Genomic DNA, 20356 nt, shown 5'->3' on the forward strand with positions numbered 1-20356 from the left:
AGGGGGGGGCGGCCAGGGACGGGCTGGGGAGGGGGGGCCGCGCAGCCCCCCCGGGCTATGCTGACTCCCGGGGCCTGACCCCCCCGGGCCAGCCCCCCCTCCCCCAGCTCCGCGGCCCACCGACTGGGGGGGGCCCAGCCCAGCCCCCTGGGGACCCCCGGAGAGGTTGGGGGCAGCCGGGGGGGCCGGAACGGAGCAGTCGCCGGCCCCCACCGGAGAGACGGGGCGACCGGCCGCAGGGGGGGCGGCCGGGGGACCGGTCGGGCCGGGACCAAGGGCACCATGTCGACCGGGGGCAAGGAGGGGGGCGGGGGCTCCCCCGCCTACCACCTCCCGCACCCACACCCACACCCACCCCAGCACGCCCAATATGTGGGTCCCTATCGGCTGGAGAAGACGCTGGGCAAAGGACAGACAGGTGAGCCAGGGGAGGGGACACCTGGGGCGGGAGCAGGGGAGATGGGGGGCAGAAGGCAGGACTCTTGGGTATCAAAGGGCAAGGGCTGGCCATCCAGACCCCTGAGTCCCCCACAGAGAAGGGACCTGGGACCCAGACTGCCAGGTCTCCAGGATGGAGGGGGGTGAGGGCTCAGACTCCGGGGTCATGGGGAGGAGGAAGCTGGGGGCCTGGACTTCTAGGAGGAGGTGGCTGGGACCCAGAGGCTCCTACCCTTTGGGAGCAGATCTTGGGGGGTGCGGTTGGGGCCACAGTGGGAAAAGGAGGCGGGCCTGCAGCCAGGGTCCAGGCTCCGAGCTGAAGTACGTGCTGCAGTACAGCCGCAGGCTGGGGTGAGGTGCCGGGATGGGAGTGCGCCTCAGGGAGCTGCTTTCCCTCTGCACTGTCCTCTGGCCTAGGAGGACCTCACACGCTCCTGACAGGGGGAGTGAGGCTGGGGCGATGGGGTCTACAGCATTCTGCCCCTTCTCCAGCATGCTGGCTCAGTGTGGGGACCAGGAACGGAGAGTTGGAAAGGTGGATGCAAGAAAGAGGCAAATCCCCCAGGAGTGGAATGGTGGGGGCAGGGGGGAGGTGGTCATCTTTTGGTTGCTAACCAGCCATGGCCTCTCTCCTGCCAGGTGGGAGCTGGGTGGGTATAAGGTGGGAGCTGAACACCTGTGTCCTGGCAAGAGGTTCAGGGGCAAGGCCGGGATCTCTGTGAAGCTGAGGGCCAGGGCCGGCAAAGTGTCAGACTCCGTATCACAGTGCGGAAAGTGTGAAGGTGTTGCTGACCTGAAGTCATGAGTGGCGGGGGAGGAAGGGGCCATGGGCCTGGACTTGGGGGTCTGAGGGAGGAGGAGCTAGGGGGTCTGCATTCCGGGTCTGTGGTTTAGGGGCTTACCCTTGGGATTTGCATGTTCCCAGCTACAGCTGCTATTAAAAAAAGAGCAAAGAAGAGGATTGAGAGGTCAGGATTTGAAAGAAGGTGGAGGAGGGTGGTCTGGAAAGGGGGCAATCATAAGATTATATTCCTTGGGAGACATGGTGTCTCCAGAAGATTAAAGGGCAAAGAATTCAAGGAAGTGATGGGTTGAGAGAGAGGTTTGAAGGATGCAGATTGAGGGAGACAAAACTATGGGGACTCAGTGAGGCCTCCTCATACGTGGAGAGATGAACTTAAACGGGCACACTGGAAGGACGGAGAATCAGAGTGAGAATTCAGGGTGCTGCGTGTGGAGGTGGAGGGGAGGCAGGTAGGTGGATGGACAATCATAAGGAACAGAATTGAATAACAAAGAGTAGGAAGAGAATTGGGTTTTGTGGGAATGGCCACTGCCAGCCCCCAGGAGTTCAGGTCAGGGTGATTCAGGTCACCAGTTAAACAGCCAGCAGGGGAAGGAGGAGGAAACAGGGTGGCAAGGGGGGCTTAGGAGCCAGACGTGGGGAGAATGCTCTGGGAGCACACCCCACATTTTCAGTCCCACTCCTCCAGGTCTGGTTAAACTTGGGGTCCACTGCATCACGGGCCAGAAGGTCGCCATCAAGATCGTGAACCGGGAGAAGCTGTCGGAGTCGGTGCTGATGAAGGTGTGTCTGTGTGCTGGGGTAGGGGGAAGACTCTGGGGCTCTGGGAGGGAGGGAAGCCATGCTGACCTCCATCCCTTTTCCCTCAGGTGGAGCGGGAGATCGCCATCCTGAAGCTTATTGAACACCCACATGTCCTCAAGCTCCACGACGTCTACGAGAACAAGAAATATTTGTAGGTATTTATGGACGCCCAGCCCTGCCATGTGCTCTCCTCAGGTTCTTAGGGTGGGACATTTCCAGAAACAAGGCATGGAGGGGCCTGGAGAAACCTGAGCTCCCTGGCTGGGCCACTGAAGGCCCAGTCCCTTCCCTACTGTGCAAGGACACCTTCTGCATACACTTGTAATCCTCCTTGTTCCCACAGTGACCTGGTCTGACACTAAGGGCCGATTGTACCCCAGCAACAGGACAGCTAAGCCGGAGTAGGGGACAGAGGCTGATCCTCCCCCTTCCCCCGCAGTCCCTCGCCCTGCTGTGCTGCAGGGAACACTCTATACTGGATAATCTGCCAGACTCAAGTTGCCAAGGGCAGATCGTCTCCCCATTTCCTCAGGCAATGGGGCCTAGCAAAGCCCCAGGCCCGTGAATCCTGCCTCTTCCCACTCGGGATCATTGGAGGCCTCCCCTCCCTCAGCATAATTCTGGGTGCTATGACTGGACACCCCAACAATGGGTCTCCTTAGGAGTTGTGAGTCTCTCTCAAAGTCGATTACCCCCCAGGAAGGGTGGGGGTGGGATCCAGCTGTCCAGGCTCCAGACAATAGGCCTTTGTCTGGATTCTGGTGACCCAAGGGACAGCTGGGCTGGGCAGTGGAAGAGGGAACAACCCCATGCCCCCACCACGCAGTCCCCAGGTTGAAGTGACTCCAGTACCCATCGCATGCTAGGGTGGTTTCCCCAGGCAGGAAGCTGCCCGGCCCCTGCAGGTGCTCACGGGAATTGTAGCCCTCAGGCTTCCCCAGGTGTGGTGGCAGGGAGGGGCCGTTTGTGCAGATTGGTGGAGTAAGGGAGGGAGGGCCCCATGGGAGCCTGTGCTTCAGAGAGGGACCTCACCTCAGCCTTCCAAGAGCTCATAGAAATTGAGCTTTGTTTTCCAGGGGCTGATGGGAATGAGATTTAATCTCCCATGGCCTGATGGGATTTGTAGTCTTTAGAATCCAGGTGGCTGATGGGAATTGGGAGTCTCTGTGTCCCAGGGGCTATGGGAGTTGGGAGTACTTCACCCCTCAGGAGCTGAAGGGAGTTGTAGTCTTGAACTTCACAGAAGCTAACTTAGATTGGTGCACAAGGCAATCGTCATGGCCAAGAATTAACAACAATTGGAGCTTCTTCTTCCCAGAGGCTTATAGAATTGAGAGGCTTGGCTTCCAAGGGCTACTGGGTGCGGGGTGGGAGAGAGGGCCTTTATCTGCCATAGTCCTGTGAGAATTGGGGGTCTCTGTCCTCCAAGTGCTAATGGAGTTGCCTTATCTCCTGAAACAACTAGGAGTCAAAAGTATTAACACCCCTGAAGTTGACATGGGAGTCTGTGCTTCCCAGGGCTGATGGGAACTGAATTTTGGCTTTCCAGAGGCTGATGGGAATTAGTGTCTCTTCTTCTCAAGGGCTGATGGGAACTGAAGTATCTTCCTCCCAGGAGCTGATAGGAATTGGAGTCTTTAGCTCCCAGGGGCTGATGGGAGTTGTAGTCTTCACCTTACAGAAGTTGACAGTTGAATTGATGCAAGATGCAAATGTCATTGCCCAAGAACAGATTAGCATTCCATTACCCGCATCCCAGAAACTAACGAGAATGAGAACTTTGGTTTCCCAGAGGCTGATGGAATTACAGGGTTTTATTTCCTAGGGGTCTATGAGAATTGGGATCTCTGACCTCCAGGTGCTAATGGAATTGCCTTATCTCCTGTGGACAACTATAAGTCAAAGTGGTGACCCCTGAAGTTGACAGAGGAGTTTCTGCTGACCAGGGCTAATGGGAATTGAGTTCCTGCTTCCTGGAGGCCAATGAGGATTGGAGTCTCCTCCTCCCAGGGAACTATGCAAATTGGGGTTCTCTGCCTCCAGGGGCTGCTGGGATTGAGGTCTTGTGCTTTTGGAAGAGGGAGACCAGGTTCTTTGGTCCTCCACATGCCCCTTCCAGCCCTCTGTCCCCTCCATGTCCCCCAGGTACCTGGTTCTGGAGCACGTGTCTGGAGGTGAGCTCTTCGACTACCTGGTCAAGAAAGGGAGACTGACCCCCAAGGAGGCACGGAAGTTCTTCCGCCAGATCGTGTCAGCGCTGGACTTCTGCCATAGCTACTCCATCTGGTGAGAGGGCAGCTTGAGGGGAGGCCGGGATGAGCGCCGCCCAGAAGGCAGGCCCTTGGGAGCACATAGCAGACTGACTGGAAGCCGGTGTGGCACAGCCCCCAAAACAAATCTTGTATCTCTTTTTAAAAATTGTGATGTAACTCATATATCATAAAATTCCCCCCTTTAAAGTGTACAGTTCAGTAGTTTTTAGTGTATTCACAACGTTGTGCATCACTGCAATGTGATTTTAGAACATTTTCATCACCCCAAAAATCCACTAACTGGTCACCTCTCCCTCCACCCTGCACACAGCCCCTGACAACCACTAACCTACTTTCTGTCTCAATGGATTTACCCATTCTGGACATTTCCTATAAATGGACCCATACTTTATGTGGTCTTCTGTGGCTGGCTTTTTTTTAAAGAGTGGTTTTTACTTTTTATTAATTTATTTTTAATTTTTTAAGGGAGGTACTGGGTTTATTTGTTTTTTATTTATTGCTTAATGGAGGTACTGGGGATTGAACCTCGTACATGCTAAGTACGCACTCTACCATGGAGCTCTACCCTCCTTCCACCCCCAGCTTCTTTCACTTAGCAAAACGTTTTCAAGCTTCATCCATGTTGTAGCATGCATCAGTACCTCATACCTTTTCATGGCTGAATAATATTCCATTGTTTGCCTATGCCACGTTTTGTTTATCCATTTACCAGTTGATGAACACTTTGTCTGTTATGAATACTATGGACATATGAACATTCACATACAAGTTTTGGTGTGTAGCTATTTTTTCAGTTCTCTTGGGTACATACCTAGGAGTCAAATTGTTGGGTCATACCAGAAGTCTATATTTAGCTTCTTAAAGAAGTGCCAGACTATTTTCCAAAGTGGCTGCATCATTCAACATCCTCACCAGTAGTCTATGAGGGTTCCAATCTCTGTACATCCTTGCTAACACTTGTTATTATCTGACTTTTTGATTATAGCCATCCTAGTGGGTGGTTTTGATGTGCATTTCCCTGATGGCTAATGATGTAAGCACATCTCTTCATGCACTTATTGGCCATTTATATATCTTCCTTGGAGAAATATCTATTCAGATCCTTTGCCCATTTTTAATTGAGTTATTTGTCTCTTTATTATTGGAGTTGTAAGAGTTCTGTATTCTAGGAACAAGGGGTAACTCAAGTAGTAACTTTTAAGAGATATTTATTCTAAGAACAAATGTTTTATTAAATGTTAATTTTTCAAGTATCTTCTCCCAGTTTGTGACATGCTTTTGCATTTTTATAACAATATCTTGTGAAAAGGAAAAGTTTAAAATTTTTTACATTGTTTATTATAATTACTTTGCTTTTTCTGTTGTTTGTTTTTTGAGGGGAGAGATAATTAGGTTGTAGTTTGATTTCTTTTTTTTGCAAAAGTTTTAAATTTTGATGAACTGTTTGTTGATTTTTTTCTTTTTACAGTTCATGCCTTTTCTGTTCTACTTAAGAATTCTTTGCCCAACTCAAGGTCACTAAGGTTTCCTCCTGCGTTTTCTTCTAGAAGTTATATAGTTGTAGCTGTTGCATTTAGGCCTGGGATCCAATTCAAATTAATTTTTGTATATGGTATGGTAAAAGGGTAAAGGTAGAGGGTCTTTTTTTTTTTTTTTTTGCATATGAATGTCCGTATGAAAAGATCTTCCTTTCCTCACTGAATTGCTTTCAGCTCTCAAAAACAAGATATTAAATATGCAGCATTTTAATGATTAAGGTGCAAAATAGGTGTGTCTCCAGTTCGTCTTTCACCTTCATCTGCACACCTCCCTCTCTGGGATGGGTATTAGAGATGGGGTGGGGATCAGGTGGAGGGGCTGAGAAGGGAGTAAAGTTTGGTGATGAAAAGGCAGCCAATTTAAATTGTCAACACCTCCCCACGGAGTGTCAAGACATTAGAAACACTGGCCTCCAGGGGGCGATAGTCAACACATTTAACAAGTATGACCCAGTTACTGACTACTTCCAACAGTAACTGTAGAACCTTCCACCCCACCTACCCCCAGACATGAACCCTTACATCTTGAGGGTTTTTTCCTTGGTGGGGAAGGGGCAGGGAGGGACCAGTGTTGGGCTTGGGGTGGCAGTATTTTTTTAAATTATTAAATATGGGAATATTTTGATATTTTAAGAGCAAGATCAGTATCAGCCCTGCTTACCTCAAAATATCTCTTTCACACATATTCAAATATTTGTGGATAAAATGATATGCTGTCTGGGGTCTCCTACAGAATTGTCCAGTTGGGGAAGGAGAATGTATACAGGGGCAGAGATGAGAGAAGATTCGCCCTGAGTTGATAATGGGTGGCGCTTGGGGGTGGGCACATGGAGCCTCCCTATATTCTTTTCGGGGAGGGGGATTAGGTTTATTTATTTATTTTAACGGAGGTGCTGGGAATTGAACCCAGGCCTCACGCACGCTAAGCACATGCTCTACCCCTGAGCTGTACCTCCCTCTTTATATTCTCTGTACTCTGGGGCTTGTTTGAAAACATCCCTAATGAGGAGTTTCCAGACATGTCTCCCACTGAGAGATAGTGAATGGGGCCCCGGCCCCCCCGGGGAAGGCAGAGGCCTGAGCCCCGCCGCCCTGTCTCAGTCACAGAGACCTGAAGCCAGAGAACCTGCTGCTGGACGAGAAGAACAACATCCGCATCGCGGACTTCGGCATGGCGTCCCTGCAGGTGGGGGACAGCCTCCTGGAGACCAGCTGTGGGTGAGTGGGGGCCCGGCCTCCTGCCTCCCGGGGAGGGGAGTCCAAGCCAGCTAGAGGCTCACAGCATCTCTCTCACTCAGGTCCCCACACTATGCATGTCCGGAGGTGATTAAGGTGAGCGAGGGGCAGGTGGAGGAGAGAAGGGGGCGGAGGGAGCATGGGGTAGAGATGAATATCACCGCTGCTCCTTCTCCCTTCCAGGGGGAAAAATACGATGGCCGCCGGGCAGACATGTGGAGCTGCGGAGTCATCCTCTTCGCCCTGCTTGTGGTAAGGAGCTCCTCACCTCTACTGCCCTGTTTCTCGAGCAGATCTGCCTGCCAGAACCTGAAGTTCCATCCTCACCTCAGGGGTTGTCTCCCAAATATGTAACTTAACAGGAAGGTGGTGGTGGAGGGGACTTCACGAACAGAGCAAAGTCCTGGGCACGTCTCTCTGTTCCCAGAGCTCACCATTCTGTCACATAACTGAGATAGTCCAGGGGGGTTCCCCCAGAACAGGACGGGGCATCCAGGAGCACTTGGAGCACTTGGGGGAGTGGCTGTTTACTAACTGATCCTAGACTATTATAGTATTGCAATGACTGGTAGAACCAGACTGGGGAGTATCACCCTGGCTCCTACCACAGGGCCTTTGCACTTGCTCTCAATTATAGTGTTGTTGGTCATTAGTTCAATATTAATGAATCAACCATATATGTGTGTGTGTATGAAATATATACATGAGATAAGAAGTCTGTCCTAGTTTGGGCTGCTGTAACAAAAATACCATGGACTTGGTGGCTTAAACAACATTTATTTCTTGTGCTCTGGAGGCTTGGAAGTCTAAGATCAAGGTGCCAGCAGATTCAGCGTTTGGTTATGGCTCGATTCCTCCCTTTAGATAGCTGCCTTCTTACTGGGTCCTCACACGGTGGAGAGAAAGCTTTAGTCTCTTCCTCTAATAAGGACACTAATCCCATCCTAGGGGGCCCTACCCTCACGATCTCATCTAAACCTAATGACTTCCCAAAGGCCCCACCTCTAAACACCATCCCCCTGGGAAGGGGAAGGAGGGCTTCAATGTATGAATTTTGGGAGGACACAAACATGCAATCCATAATGAGGTCTTTAAATAGAAACACGTAAAACTAGGTCATGTATTGATCAGTTGACAAAAATGTCATGACCAGAGGCTCTAGGGAATCTCTACATGTTTCCTCCAGAAGCAATGGTTCAGTATTCGCCAATTAGTGTTCACAGTGACTTCATAGGACACAACTACTCTGAATATCACGAATTGACTATATTGTTGTTGTTGTTTCTGCTTTTTTTTTTTAATGGAGGTACTGGAGATTGAAACCAGGACCTCATGCATGCAAGCACACCGTCTATCACTGAGTTATTCCCACCCCCCTGTTATTATACTTTTTAATCCATGCCATAGCCCTTCCTGGCAGGACCAGCATCTCCATTTCACAAAGGAAAGGAAGTTAAGGCTCCGTGCTACAGTGACAGGCAACCAGAGGTCACACTCAGGCTCCCTGATCCCCAGACCAGCCCTCTCCCCAGTTCCTCCATCCCACACTCGTCCTTCTCTGTCCATAAGCCTTGATACCGGGGGCAGCTGGAAACACCTGGAAAAGCCCTCAGAGACTCACATCCTCACTGCTGCCAGTTTTTGTCCAGCATCGTCTCCCCCACGAACCCCTTCCCAACTCCTAGCTCTTAAGCACTGTGCCTGGTGGCCCTCTGCGAGGTGGAAAGCCCTAAGTGACCTGCTCACCCCTCAGGCACTCCTTGGTGTGCAGCTGCGTTGCCTCAGTCTCTGCCTCCCTCTTCCCATGACTTTTTTTCCCTGTGTCTCTCTGTGCTTTCTTCTCCTGTTCTAGGCATCGGATTTAGGGCCCACCCTAAAGTCTAGATAATTTCATCTCCAGATCCTCAAGGCATTACACCTGCAGAGACCCTATTTGCAAACAGGGTTGCATTCTGAGGTTCTGGCTGAACATGAATTTGTGGGGCACACCATTCAACCCTGCAACATGCCCAGATTCCCACAGGCCCCACTCAGCCTAGTCTGGCCTGTGCTCCAAGGTCACCTCAATCACTCCATCACTACATAGCTGTTAACGTTTGCCTGTTCACCCACGTCTTCCGCTATGGGGTGTGAGGTGTAGGAGGGCAAGGTCTTGCTTGGTTCACTGCTAGACCCCTGAGCCGTAAGGGACACCCACCTTTTGTTGAATGATGAATGAAGATTATCTCTTCCAAAACTGGTCTGGGGAGAAGCATGTTTTTAAAGGACAGCCTCCAAGCTGCAACCCCAGCCTCAAGCACTAGAACCAGGCTGCCCGTGGCCAAATCCCTGCAATGCCACTTCAGAGCCAGGAGGCTCCGTGCCTCAGTTTCCCCATCTGTAAAATGGAGATAGTAGTAGCTCCCTACCTCCTGGGGCCTGTGATGAGTGCTTGGACGTTCTCGGTATATTGTAAGCTCTGTGTAAGGGGTCCTGTTATTTCTCACCCAGGGGGCTCTGCCCTTCGATGACGACAACCTCCGCCAGCTGCTGGAGAAGGTGAAACGGGGCGTCTTCCACATGCCCCACTTCATTCCTCCAGACTGCCAGAGCCTCCTGAGGGGGATGATCGAAGTGGAGCCCGAGAAGAGGCTCAGCGTGAGTTGGGGGGAAAGGGATGGAGGGACAGTGAGTGATGGGGACAGAATCCCTAGGTGACTCATGAGGATGGATTTCCGGGACCTGTCCATCAGTCCCTGGGGTGACAGTTGGGAGAGGGATCGCTGTCTGAGCCATTCTGGGGTCCTGCCAACCTGCCACTCCAAACTGGGGAGGAAGAACTCCCCTCCAACAACAGTGGGATGGCACATGCGCATACCGGCCCTGCCGTGGCGGTGCGGGGGGGGGCAGGAGGCCACTGCGCATGCGGGAGGTGTAACCAGGCCGGTCCAGAGCAGTCAGCCTGCGCCGCACAGGACAATGTGCTCAGCTGCCACTAGGGGGAGACATGAGCCGTCATCCAGCCCTTGGTTGGGGGTAAGGGTGGTGGCACTTTACTGATCCCCAACGCCATCGCATCAACTTTCATTTCGCGCCTACTGTGTCCAAACGACCTCACTTCTGCTTCTCCACTACCCACGCCCCTCACAGCTGGAGCAAATTCAGAAACATCCCTGGTACCTGTGAGTATGGAGGAACTGGACACCTGGGGGGAGGGAGAGGGCCCCAAATATCGAGGGCCACCAAGGCAGGAGAGCCGGTTGGGGGTGAGATGCCAAGGGTCCTGCATGAGGACGGGCTAGGGACTCGGACTTCTGGGTCCTAGAGGAGGAGGACAGAAGTGGAGGAGGAGCTGAGGGTCTGGACTCCTGGGTCTGAAAGGGGAGGGCCTGGGGCCCCGACTCCTGGGTTCCCAAGAAAGGAGTAGGCTGGGACTTAGGACCCCTGAGGCTCCGGGGAAGGAGATGCCTGGTTCCCTATGATTCTTCTCCTCATCAGTGGCGGGAAACACGAGCCGGACCCTTGTTTGGAGCCAGCCCCGGGCCGCCGGGTGGCCATGCGGAGCCTGCCATCAAACGGAGAGTTAGACCCTGATGTCCTGGAGAGCATGGCTTCGCTGGGCTGCTTCAGGGACCGCGAGCGGCTGCACCGCGAGCTGCGCAGCGAGGAGTAAGACAACCCCCGTAACTAACACACACCCTGGCCAAGTTGAGTGAGCTGCCGCAGCCCGCCCGGCAGCCGGCAGGGGGTGCGCCGGGGCTTCGCGCACGCGCAGATTCCCCTGAAGGGTTGCCCTGCCACTTTAAGGGGCGAGGCTTAAGGCACCCACATGGAGCTGTTCCTGGAGGAACCACGAGGGGGCGGTAGGATCAGCGGGAAAAAGAACTGAGGCTGAAAAGTATTAAAAGATGCTGAGGCCAACTTAGTGCCTCACATAGTGCTTGCATATACTAAGTGCTCAGGTGTTAGCATAATTATTATCACTGAGAAAAAAGAGGCTGAGATGTACACTGAGACAAAGGGACAAACCCTACTGATACCTAGGAGAATGGAATGGTAGACAGAGAAACTGAGTGGACTGAGCCCCCACAGAGTCACAGCAACAGGGAGGGGATGAGATCAACTCTGGAACCTGACCTCTGACTCCAGAGATCTCTTACCTCCGACTCACCCGTCCCCCATAGGGAGAACCAAGAAAAGATGATATATTATCTGCTTTTGGATCGGAAGGAGCGGTATCCCAGCTGTGAGGACCAGGATCTGCCTCCCCGGAATGATGTTGGTGAGAAGGATAGGGCTGGGAGGCCAGACCCCAGATTCCCGAGGGAGGAAGGGGCTGCAGGCCGTGAGCTTCTGAGTTTAGACTCCCTGACTTGCTATGTGACCTTTGTCAAAACGCCTCTCCGCTCTGAGCCTCAGTTTCTCCATCTGTACGAGTGCCACGTACAGCTGGACCAGTGGGTCTTTTGATTGAGTTGAAACTCTCGGCCCTCAGACCCACCTCGGAAGCGTGTGGATTCCCCCATGCTGAGCCGTCACGGGAAGCGGCGGCCAGAACGGAAGTCCATGGAAGTCCTGAGCATCACGGATGCTGGGGGTGGCGGCTCCCCGGTGCCCACCCGACGAGCTCTGGAGATGGCCCAGCACAGTCAGAGGTGGGAGCCCCTGCTCCTCCAGTGGGATACACAGTCCTGGGTGGAGAGGGAATTCAGACCTTCATCCCCACCTCAGAGGTGCTCTATGATGGGGACAAGTTACCTCCCCTCTCTGGGCTTCATTTCTTCATCTCAAAAGAGTATGAATAGGAGAGGGCATCTGAGCCTTCTGAAACCCTCCCACCTGATTTTTTTTCTTAATCTATTCTGGAAACAGATCCCGTAGTGTCAGTGGAGCCTCCACTGGTCTGTCCTCCAGCCCACTGAGCAGCCCAAGGGTAAGGCCTGGTCCCAAATGAATTGAGAAGGGGTAAGGGGGTGAAGACATTGGAGCGAAGATGGAGCAGCAGAAACTACAATTCCCATGAGGTCTTGGGAGGTTGTCTCCTTGTCCCTAAAAGGCCAAAGACCCAAGGCCTCAGTATTTTAGTCCATTGGCCATTTCCCACCTCCATAGAATTGGGTTTTCAGTGTGTTTGAAGATACCATTTATTCATTTAAGAAAAGCTAGTTGAGCGCCTACTGTGTACCAGTCACTGCTGGGATTATAGGTAATGAGCAGGGATAGAAAAAGTCCCTGCCCCACTAACAATAGGTGTTGGGGGGGAAATAATTGGACTACAAGTTTCAGCATGCTTTGGGGTGCGCCTCTGTGAGTGTGTGCTAGTGGGGCTCCTAGAGCCTCCTGGGAGTTGTAGTCCACCCTCTCACCCGACTCCACTTCTCCGCAGAGTCCGGTCTTTTCCTTCTCACCGGAGCCCGGGGCTGGAGATGAGGCTCGGGGAGGGGGCTCACCGACTTCCAAAACTCAGACGCTGCCTTCTCGGGGCCCCAGGGGTGGGGGCGCCGGGGAACAGCCCCCGCCCCCCAGTGCCCGCTCCACACCCCTGCCCGGACCCCCAGGCTCCCCACGCTCCTCCGGGGGGACCCCCTTGCACTCGCCCCTGCACACACCCCGGGCCAGCCCCACTGGGACCCCAGGAACAACACCGCCTCCCAGCCCCGGCGGTGGCGTCGGGGGAGCCGCCTGGAGGAGTCGTCTCAACTCCATCCGCAACAGCTTCCTGGGCTCCCCTCGCTTTCACCGGCGCAAGATGCAGGGTACGGCGGTCCTTTGCGGTGTAGGGCCTGAGGACGCGGCGGAGTCCTGAGCCCTAATGTGGGGAAGTGGCCGGTGTCTAACATCTGGGTCCCCGGGAAGAAAGAGGCTGGGTGCCTGTACTCCCACTTCATGGGAGAAGATGCGGTTGTGACCAGAGATCCAGGTGTTAGCCTCCGATTCTGGAGGGTGAGCTTGTCTGAAGGACACGCCCCTTCAGTGCTTTGGCTCACCTTCCCATTGGCACATGCCTAGCAAGCCCCACCCCCCAGAAGGCGTGGCCTACCTAGAGGCAGCATCTTTAGAAGGAACATCATGCTGCGTGCCATTTGGGATTTAGCTACTGAGAGGTGAATAGACACTGGGGTCTGCAAGTCCTGGTTGGAGGCCACTGCTGGCCTGTGTGCTGGACACCAGGATGATGGACACGTGTTAACCATGCTCTCCCCTCCCCAGTCCCCACTGCCGAGGAGATGTCCAGTTTGACGCCAGAGTCCTCTCCAGAGTGAGTTTGACAGGGAAGGGAAGGAAAACGGATGGAGAGGGGATTCATTACCTTAGCCCCTTCCTGACCCACCTCCAACCATTCCCTCCCACTCAGGCTGGCAAAACGCTCTTGGTTCGGGAACTTCATCTCCTTGGACAAAGAAGAACAAATATTCCTCGTGCTAAAGGACAAACCTCTTAGCAGCATCAAAGCGGACATTGTCCATGCCTTCCTGTCGGTAAGGGGCCTGCGTCCCCTTGCCCCCTGGCCACCACAGAATTACAAATCCCAGCAGCCTCTGGGGTTCGCCACCTTAACCCTGGCCTGACTTCCATGACTTCAGCCAGGGTTGGGTTTGGTCATTGTGGGGGCACAGAGACAGGAGAGGTTTATTGTACCCTGAGGCCTGGAAGTGGTGAAATAGGATGTCAACATCCACTGAGGACTGGCAAGTCGTCATTCCCCTACCACCAGCTCTGAAATTGGCAAAAGGAACTATTTTTTTTCCAGTGGACACTCAGGCTGTCCACTGGATCCTGTGGTTCTTTGTTCTAGGGGCTTATGGGACCTAAGTTTCTGAGACAGATGTGACCTTAGGCAGTGTTTGTGGAGGGAGGAAGGAGTTTGTTTCATGTGGAGGCACCAGCTATGAGAGTCCCTGTTACCTTGGGATTCAGTTGCTCAACCATTCCTCTGATACCCTGTTTATAGGACAGAGGAAACTAAAATCTCAGCAGGCATAGGGCTTCCCGATGCCACGCCTGCTATTCTTTTCCCCGGGGGCTGCAGGGACTTGTCATTCCTTGGGCAGAGCTGGACACAGGGCTGCTTCTCCCTTCCCTTGGAGTCAGGTCGCTGAAATCACCCCCTCCTTTCATCCCCCACCTCTCTCAGATCCCCAGCCTGAGTCACAGTGTGCTGTCACAGACCAGCTTCAGGGCTGAGTACAAGGCCAGCGGTGGCCCCTCCGTCTTCCAGAAGCCTGTCCGCTTCCAGGTGGACATTAGCTCCTCTGAGGGTCCAGAGCCCTCCCCACGGCGGGACGGCAGCGGTGGTGGCGGCTTCTACTCCGTCACCTTTACTCTCATCTCCGGTAAGTTCCCCTTGACTCGGTGGCCCCCAGCCTGGTGTTTGGGATGCTCAGGACAGTGGAGATAGGGCAGCAGCCCAGGAGGGCAGCATGAGTGAGGAGGAGGTGGTGCTCAGTTGGTTCTGACTCTGTGAGCCCCCTCCGCTCCCAGACCCCCCACATCCTGTCCTTCACAACGTGCTAAGTGCTTTATACCACTAAAAGCTTCCCAGCACCCTTGGAGGTGTAAATAACCACCCGTTTTACAAAGATGAAAACTAAGGCCTAAAGAGATAAATTGGCTTGACCAGATTCACACTGCAGACTGTGACAGAGCTGGGGCTCAACATAGGCATCCTGACCTCAAAGCACAGGGCTCTTCCTTGTTGAAGACTATGGTGTGCTGCTGTCAGAGCAGACATCACCAATCAATCGCAGCCCTTCTTTCTGCTGAAGCCTCAGAAATTCCAGGTAGCCACAACCAATCAAGAGTTGGCACAAGAGATGAAAATTACAAAAATGCCCTGCTTCCAATTCTCCTTGATTCCTCAGTCCTGATAACAAGAGTATGGATGATGAGGAATACGTCTATTTGCTATCCTTGTCACCAATCTTTTTTTTTTTTTGGTGGGGGGTGGCAATTAGGTTTATTCATTTATTTAATGGAGGTACTGGGGATTGAACCCAGGACCTCGTGTATGCTAAGCACACACTCTACCATTGAGCTATGCCCTCCCCCTAGAGTGTCCTTTTAATAAATCCCTTAAACTTGACAATAATATATAGCGACAAAGATCTTTCTGGGAAGTGAGCCTTAGGCAGTCAATACAAACCTATGAGGCTAGAATTTAATATCCACCAAAACATAATCTTTTTCTCTCCAAAATTGTCCTCACTTCTGCCAAATACAGCCAGACTAATTTGTTTGCAGGATAAGTCTGGTTAATTGCCCACATGAGCTTTTTTAAATTGGCTGTGCTGGAACTTTTCATACAGAATCTCAGATTGAACTTTTAAAAAATCCTCTCAAGGCCAGGAAATCCATACCAAGGACGCATCACAGATTCTGCCTGAGATATCTATCGATTTGGGTGAATTCCTCTTTCCGAGGTCCCCAAAATACCTTGAGTTTCTTGCACCTGTTAGGAGATGTCCTTCCTTCTTTACCTGGGAAAGGTGCTAGGAACCTAAGAGTTTCCAAATCCTGGAGGCATCAGGTAAAGAGAAAAGATAAGTATTTCAATTCTGCCTACAAAGGTATAATTTACCAAATTGCTATAAGTCATAATTAGCTTCAGGGGAAGAGTTTCCTTATACCTGAAAAACACAGATTAGAAGCCAGTGATACTTCAGTCAAAAGCCCCACATTGTAATCATGCTTATCAGTTCGCTCAGGCATATGTGACTGACTAATCCTTGATCTTAGTCCTTGATTAACAAATTTATGAAGCCATCAGTTTTCCTTTCAGATTCCTTAATTTCTTTCCCAGTTCAGCAGGATGCTCTGAAATTTACCAGCAACCTGTACTTGTCAGGAACTTCTTTCTGTGAATCTTCTTGAAGATGAAACACTTTTTTGCAAAAGCATCAGAGTGCAACAATAACTGTGTATAAATGATAGAAGACTTAAAAAGTCAGTTAAAGACCTGATTACAATGCAGTTGACAGATACACTTGGTTACTGCTGTGACATACAATTTAGGATAATTAGTAGAATTATGACTGATAACATTTTATCAGAACACACCAGATTTTTAGGAACTCCATGTAATTTCTAAAATATCTATTTTAATGACATTTACCCGTATGGTACAACCTAAGTTTTATCACCGCTCATTTGACAGTGCTTCCCATGTAATTTAACATACCAAGTAAGTCTAATTAGTTTAATTTTTTGTCTAAGATGCTCCAGGGGCCCTCTCTCTCTGAAGCATCCCAAAGTCAGCAAGAGATCAAAAGAACTTCGATTAGAATTTGATCTTTGGGAAGTTTGTCAAAATATCAAAAATGTTTCAAAACGCTTGGTCAAATAGGATCATCAGTCACTGTGGGACAATACTTAGTTAAGCAAAGTGACAATAAAAGATTTCAAAAATCAGTATGGAAAGTTATAACAGATTACCAGTTAAAGATAAAGAAACTTCATTATCTGTTTTCAGAAGCAGATCAATATTTTAAGAAAACTTTCTCCTTTTAACAGAGAGAAAGCCAGATTCAAGTTTTGCATCACTTTACCTTTAATATGAAAATTCATTTACTTAATTAAATTCAGTCTAATCTTAGCCAACCCTGACCACACACAAAACTTTATCCTCAGGGTTTATTTTCCCTTAACAAAAGGCATTTCCATTCCTCTTACCGTCTTTTACTGAAAACAGACCTGTTTTTCAGGCAGACTGAAATGTTTTTTTATTAGCTTTAGTTTACATATATAATTCTTCACCTTGAAACCTAGTTTCTAGCAAAAACTAAGAAGTAAGTACTTATGAAGTGTGTTTTGCATTAGCATTCCGCAGATAAGCAAACTTACAAATACTACCTATGATTTCTACAAAATGTACTTTTTTTTCCCCACAGAAAATATCTTAGTGAGGTGCCAAACATATTTATTAATAGTCATAAATATCTTTAGTTTCTCTGTACAAGGAAGCCTCCTTTCAGTAATTAATATTCCAGTATCTTGTTTGGAAATGGCCTAGATATTCAATAGGTTCACTACGTTTAACTTAATTTAACAAAACTCTAAAGTTTCAAGTTACCAAAATCTGGAGAGACTATTTTAGATAGACATTCTGAAAACATAATTATCCCTAAAGAGTTTACCTAAAAGCTCTTATCTTATTTCCCTCTATTTACTTAGAAGTTTCATTATATCTAGTTATTTTTCTTGCTGAAAAACTTTGTAACAGGAATACTAAAATCTTATTTGATTTCTGACAATAAAGTATCATACCTAGTGCTGATGACCCTAGAGACCTATCAGTATTAATTACACCAACAAACTTAAGCTAACTTTAAAAAATTTTTTGTTGAATTTTTAAATTGAAATATAGTCAGTTTACAGTATTGTGTCAATTTCTGGTGTACGGCCTAATGTTTTAGTCACACATATACACGCATACATTCCTTTTCATATTTTTTTATTATAGGTTACTGCAAGATATTGAATATAGCTCCCTGTACTAACTTTAATACCAGATATTAATTCAATACTGAATATTTCCCAGATCACGTGAGCCCCACATTCATTCTGGCCAGTTTCTTTTGTACTTCCAATTATTTATATAAGCACTTAATTTCCTTTCAGCCAATTCAATAGAGCTCTTTTACAAGTTACCTTAGGGAATACCACATGTCTACAACATGCGTGTATATAGATGCATACAAACGCACAGACACCTCATAGTTTCCATTCCAAAATGTCAGCCATGAATCAGTTACAATAATATAAAACCCATCAGTTACAGAAGAGGTTGGATCCACATTGGGTTTCTGGCAGACGGAACAAATCAAGATCACCTGTCTAGATGGCTCAACCCTTTTTATTAATATTTATAGAGAAGACACTTAAGATTTCTGTTCGTTCTGACAGGTCAGGTCCCCAGTGACCTATCCCCCCCTTTTGTTTTTTCTCTCAATACAAGTTATCTTTCCTGAAATTAGCATTTTAAAAAGATGGCTGAGATAAGAGATCCCAGAGGAGACCAGATGGAACATTTGCATCTCAAAGGCATAGGAGGAGAAAGGCACATTCTCCTCCAAGGACTTTGTTTCCTTAAGGCCTGAATTTTTTTTCCCCCAATACTTACAAACCTCATGAGATAAATCGGGGAGGTTTGGGGAGTGGTCAGAGGACTGGTGGGCTCTGGGCTGTCATACCTCTGGCCCTGTGAAGACTAAATTTATAAAACAAGGACAGTTGGTTTTTTTCCCTCAAAGAACTGGGTGGCCACCCCGCTGACACCAAAAGACTGACACAGCCATCCATCTATGTTTGACTGTTTTACTTTCCCTCATTTAACTTAGGGGAGAAAGCCTCCCCCCAGAATTCCCATCAGGCTCCCAATATCAGCTATGTTCTGTTTAGTCAGACCGGTGGCCTCCCATCTTGGTAACCCATTTACAAACACTTTTGAGGATCCTCCTTGGGTTTAAGAAATTCATTAACTGTTGCCTTTGATCCGAAGAGGCTCACCTGTAGCCTCAGGTGGTCCCATTTCTAAAGATAAGCACTTAAGAGTATCTTCAGAGGGGAAAGACAATTCAGACAGAAGACTACTGGAATGAGTACTCAGATAAAGGAGGAAAGGGTGGGGAAGGTATAGCTCAGTCGAGGTCCTGGGTTCAATCCCTGGTACCTCTGCTAAAAATGAATACAGTAAAAATAAACCTAATTATAAATTAACCTGAAAATAAACCTGATTTCTCCCCCCAAAAAATTTAAAAAATACAATAAAAATAAATTTTAAAAAATCAGTTTCTGCATTAAAAAAGAAAAAAAGGAAAAAGGGAGCAGTAGTTAAATCATTAATCTCCATCAGCCTTCTACAACAAATCTTTCAAAGAGGCTATTTTGGAATTTTGAAGCCTTTTGGGGCTTGCATACAAATGAAAATAGGTACAATGGTTTAAGTGAGAGATATCTAAAATTTTAACAGTTTAGAAGTTTTTCCAATTCAAAAGATCCAAGATGTCAGTGCTGCAAATACTTCCCCCTGCTAATCTAATTTTAAGAAAGAGAAAAACTCTTAGCTGCTGCTGTTTCCAGTAGACCCTGCAGGCACAGATCCAGGAGACTCCAGGCTTTTTTTGGGGGGGGGGTTGTAATTAGGTTATTTATTTATTTTTGGAGGGGGTACTGGGGATTGGACCCAGGACCCTGTGCATCCTCTACCGTCCCCCACCCCCAGCTATATCCTACTCCCACTCCCCGAGCTAAAGGAGACTCCAGGCTTTAACTGCAGTTTTAGAACGCCGAAAAATCAGTTTCAGAATGCTGAAGAAAGAACCCCATCTTACATGATATCACTTATATGTGGAGTCAAAACAAAAAACAAAGAAAAAAATGAACTTATTTACAAACCGGAAATAGGTTCATAGGCATAGAGAACAAACTTACGGTTACTAAGGGGAAAAGGGGTGGGAGGGAGGGATACATTAGGAGTTTGGGATCAACAGGTACACACTACTATATATAAAATAAGTCAACAACAAAGATCTATTGTACAGCACAAGGAACTACGTTCAGTATCTTACAGTGACCTGTAATGGAACAGAATCCGAAAAAGAATATATATGTATAACTGAATCACTAAGCTGTACACCTGAAACTAACACAACATTGTAAATCAACTATACTGCAATTAAAAAAAAATCACACACACACACAAAAACCCCATCTTGGCCATTTCAGGGCCTTGTTTCATTTAATTCCCTATTAAGTACTTGGAAGCAGCTGGTATTCCCGTAGGCGGCTGTCTGCACGGGAGCTGTTTGGCCTTTGAGGCACAACTTCCCAGTATTAATTTCGTAGCCTAATTCAGATATGAGATATGATCTGAGCAGCTTTCTGAGGACACTGTGGTAGATCGAATGTGTGCTGACTCTGAGCCTCGCTCCCCAAGGATTTACCTTGGGGTCAGTTGGACGCGTACACGTGTTGGTTTCTTTCCCTGACTGTCTAAAACCGCCGTGGGTGCTTGGAACGCTGTTATCCGCCTCTGGTGTGCCGCCCTCACACCCCTCCACAGATGAACAGGATTTACTTAATGCTTGTAGGGGGTCTTCCTTGTTCTTCAGAGCTGAATAATTCAGACTGTTACTTCACTAGCAAAAGTTTTGTTCATGGGGTGGGGTTGGGGGTATAGCTCAGTGGTAGAACACGTGCTTGGCGTGCACGAGGTCCTGGGTTCAATCCCCAGTACCTCCCTCAAGGGAAATTAAAAAAAAAGAAAAAAGTTTTGTTCAAAGCAT

General features: G+C 49.1%; 1 protein-coding gene and 1 non-coding gene across 3 annotated transcripts in view; both read left to right on the top strand.

Annotated features, from left to right (window-relative positions):
• The window catches only part of BRSK1 (BR serine/threonine kinase 1), a 23346-nt gene continuing 2990 nt past the window's right edge, over window positions 1–20356 (top strand). Inside the window, exons 1-17 of one of the 2 annotated variants that reach the window (XM_031459153.2) lie at window positions 1–418; window positions 1932–2026; window positions 2113–2198; window positions 4193–4333; window positions 6960–7076; window positions 7157–7190; window positions 7278–7346; window positions 9585–9731; window positions 10224–10255; window positions 10572–10742; window positions 11258–11355; window positions 11569–11728; window positions 11946–12006; window positions 12460–12829; window positions 13284–13332; window positions 13429–13552; window positions 14209–14407. In XM_031459153.2, coding sequence (XP_031315013.1) covers window positions 283–418; window positions 1932–2026; window positions 2113–2198; window positions 4193–4333; window positions 6960–7076; window positions 7157–7190; window positions 7278–7346; window positions 9585–9731; window positions 10224–10255; window positions 10572–10742; window positions 11258–11355; window positions 11569–11728; window positions 11946–12006; window positions 12460–12829; window positions 13284–13332; window positions 13429–13552; window positions 14209–14407 — 2089 coding nt within the window. In that variant the 5' untranslated portion in view covers window positions 1–282. Of the gene's footprint in view, window positions 419–1931; window positions 2027–2112; window positions 2203–4192; window positions 4334–6959; window positions 7077–7156; window positions 7191–7277; window positions 7347–9584; window positions 9732–10223; window positions 10256–10571; window positions 10743–11257; window positions 11356–11568; window positions 11729–11945; window positions 12007–12459; window positions 12830–13283; window positions 13333–13428; window positions 13553–14208; window positions 14408–20356 lie in introns of those variants that run through there. The other variant, XM_031459154.2, reaches the window with a different exon arrangement.
• TRNAA-GGC (transfer RNA alanine (anticodon GGC)) lies at window positions 20241–20312 on the top strand. The gene has a single exon. It is a non-coding gene; the product is annotated as a tRNA-Ala (tRNA).

The sequence above is a fragment of the Camelus dromedarius genome, chromosome 9 (assembly GCF_036321535.1).
Source record: "Camelus dromedarius isolate mCamDro1 chromosome 9, mCamDro1.pat, whole genome shotgun sequence".
Taxonomy (NCBI): domain Eukaryota; kingdom Metazoa; phylum Chordata; class Mammalia; order Artiodactyla; family Camelidae; genus Camelus; species Camelus dromedarius.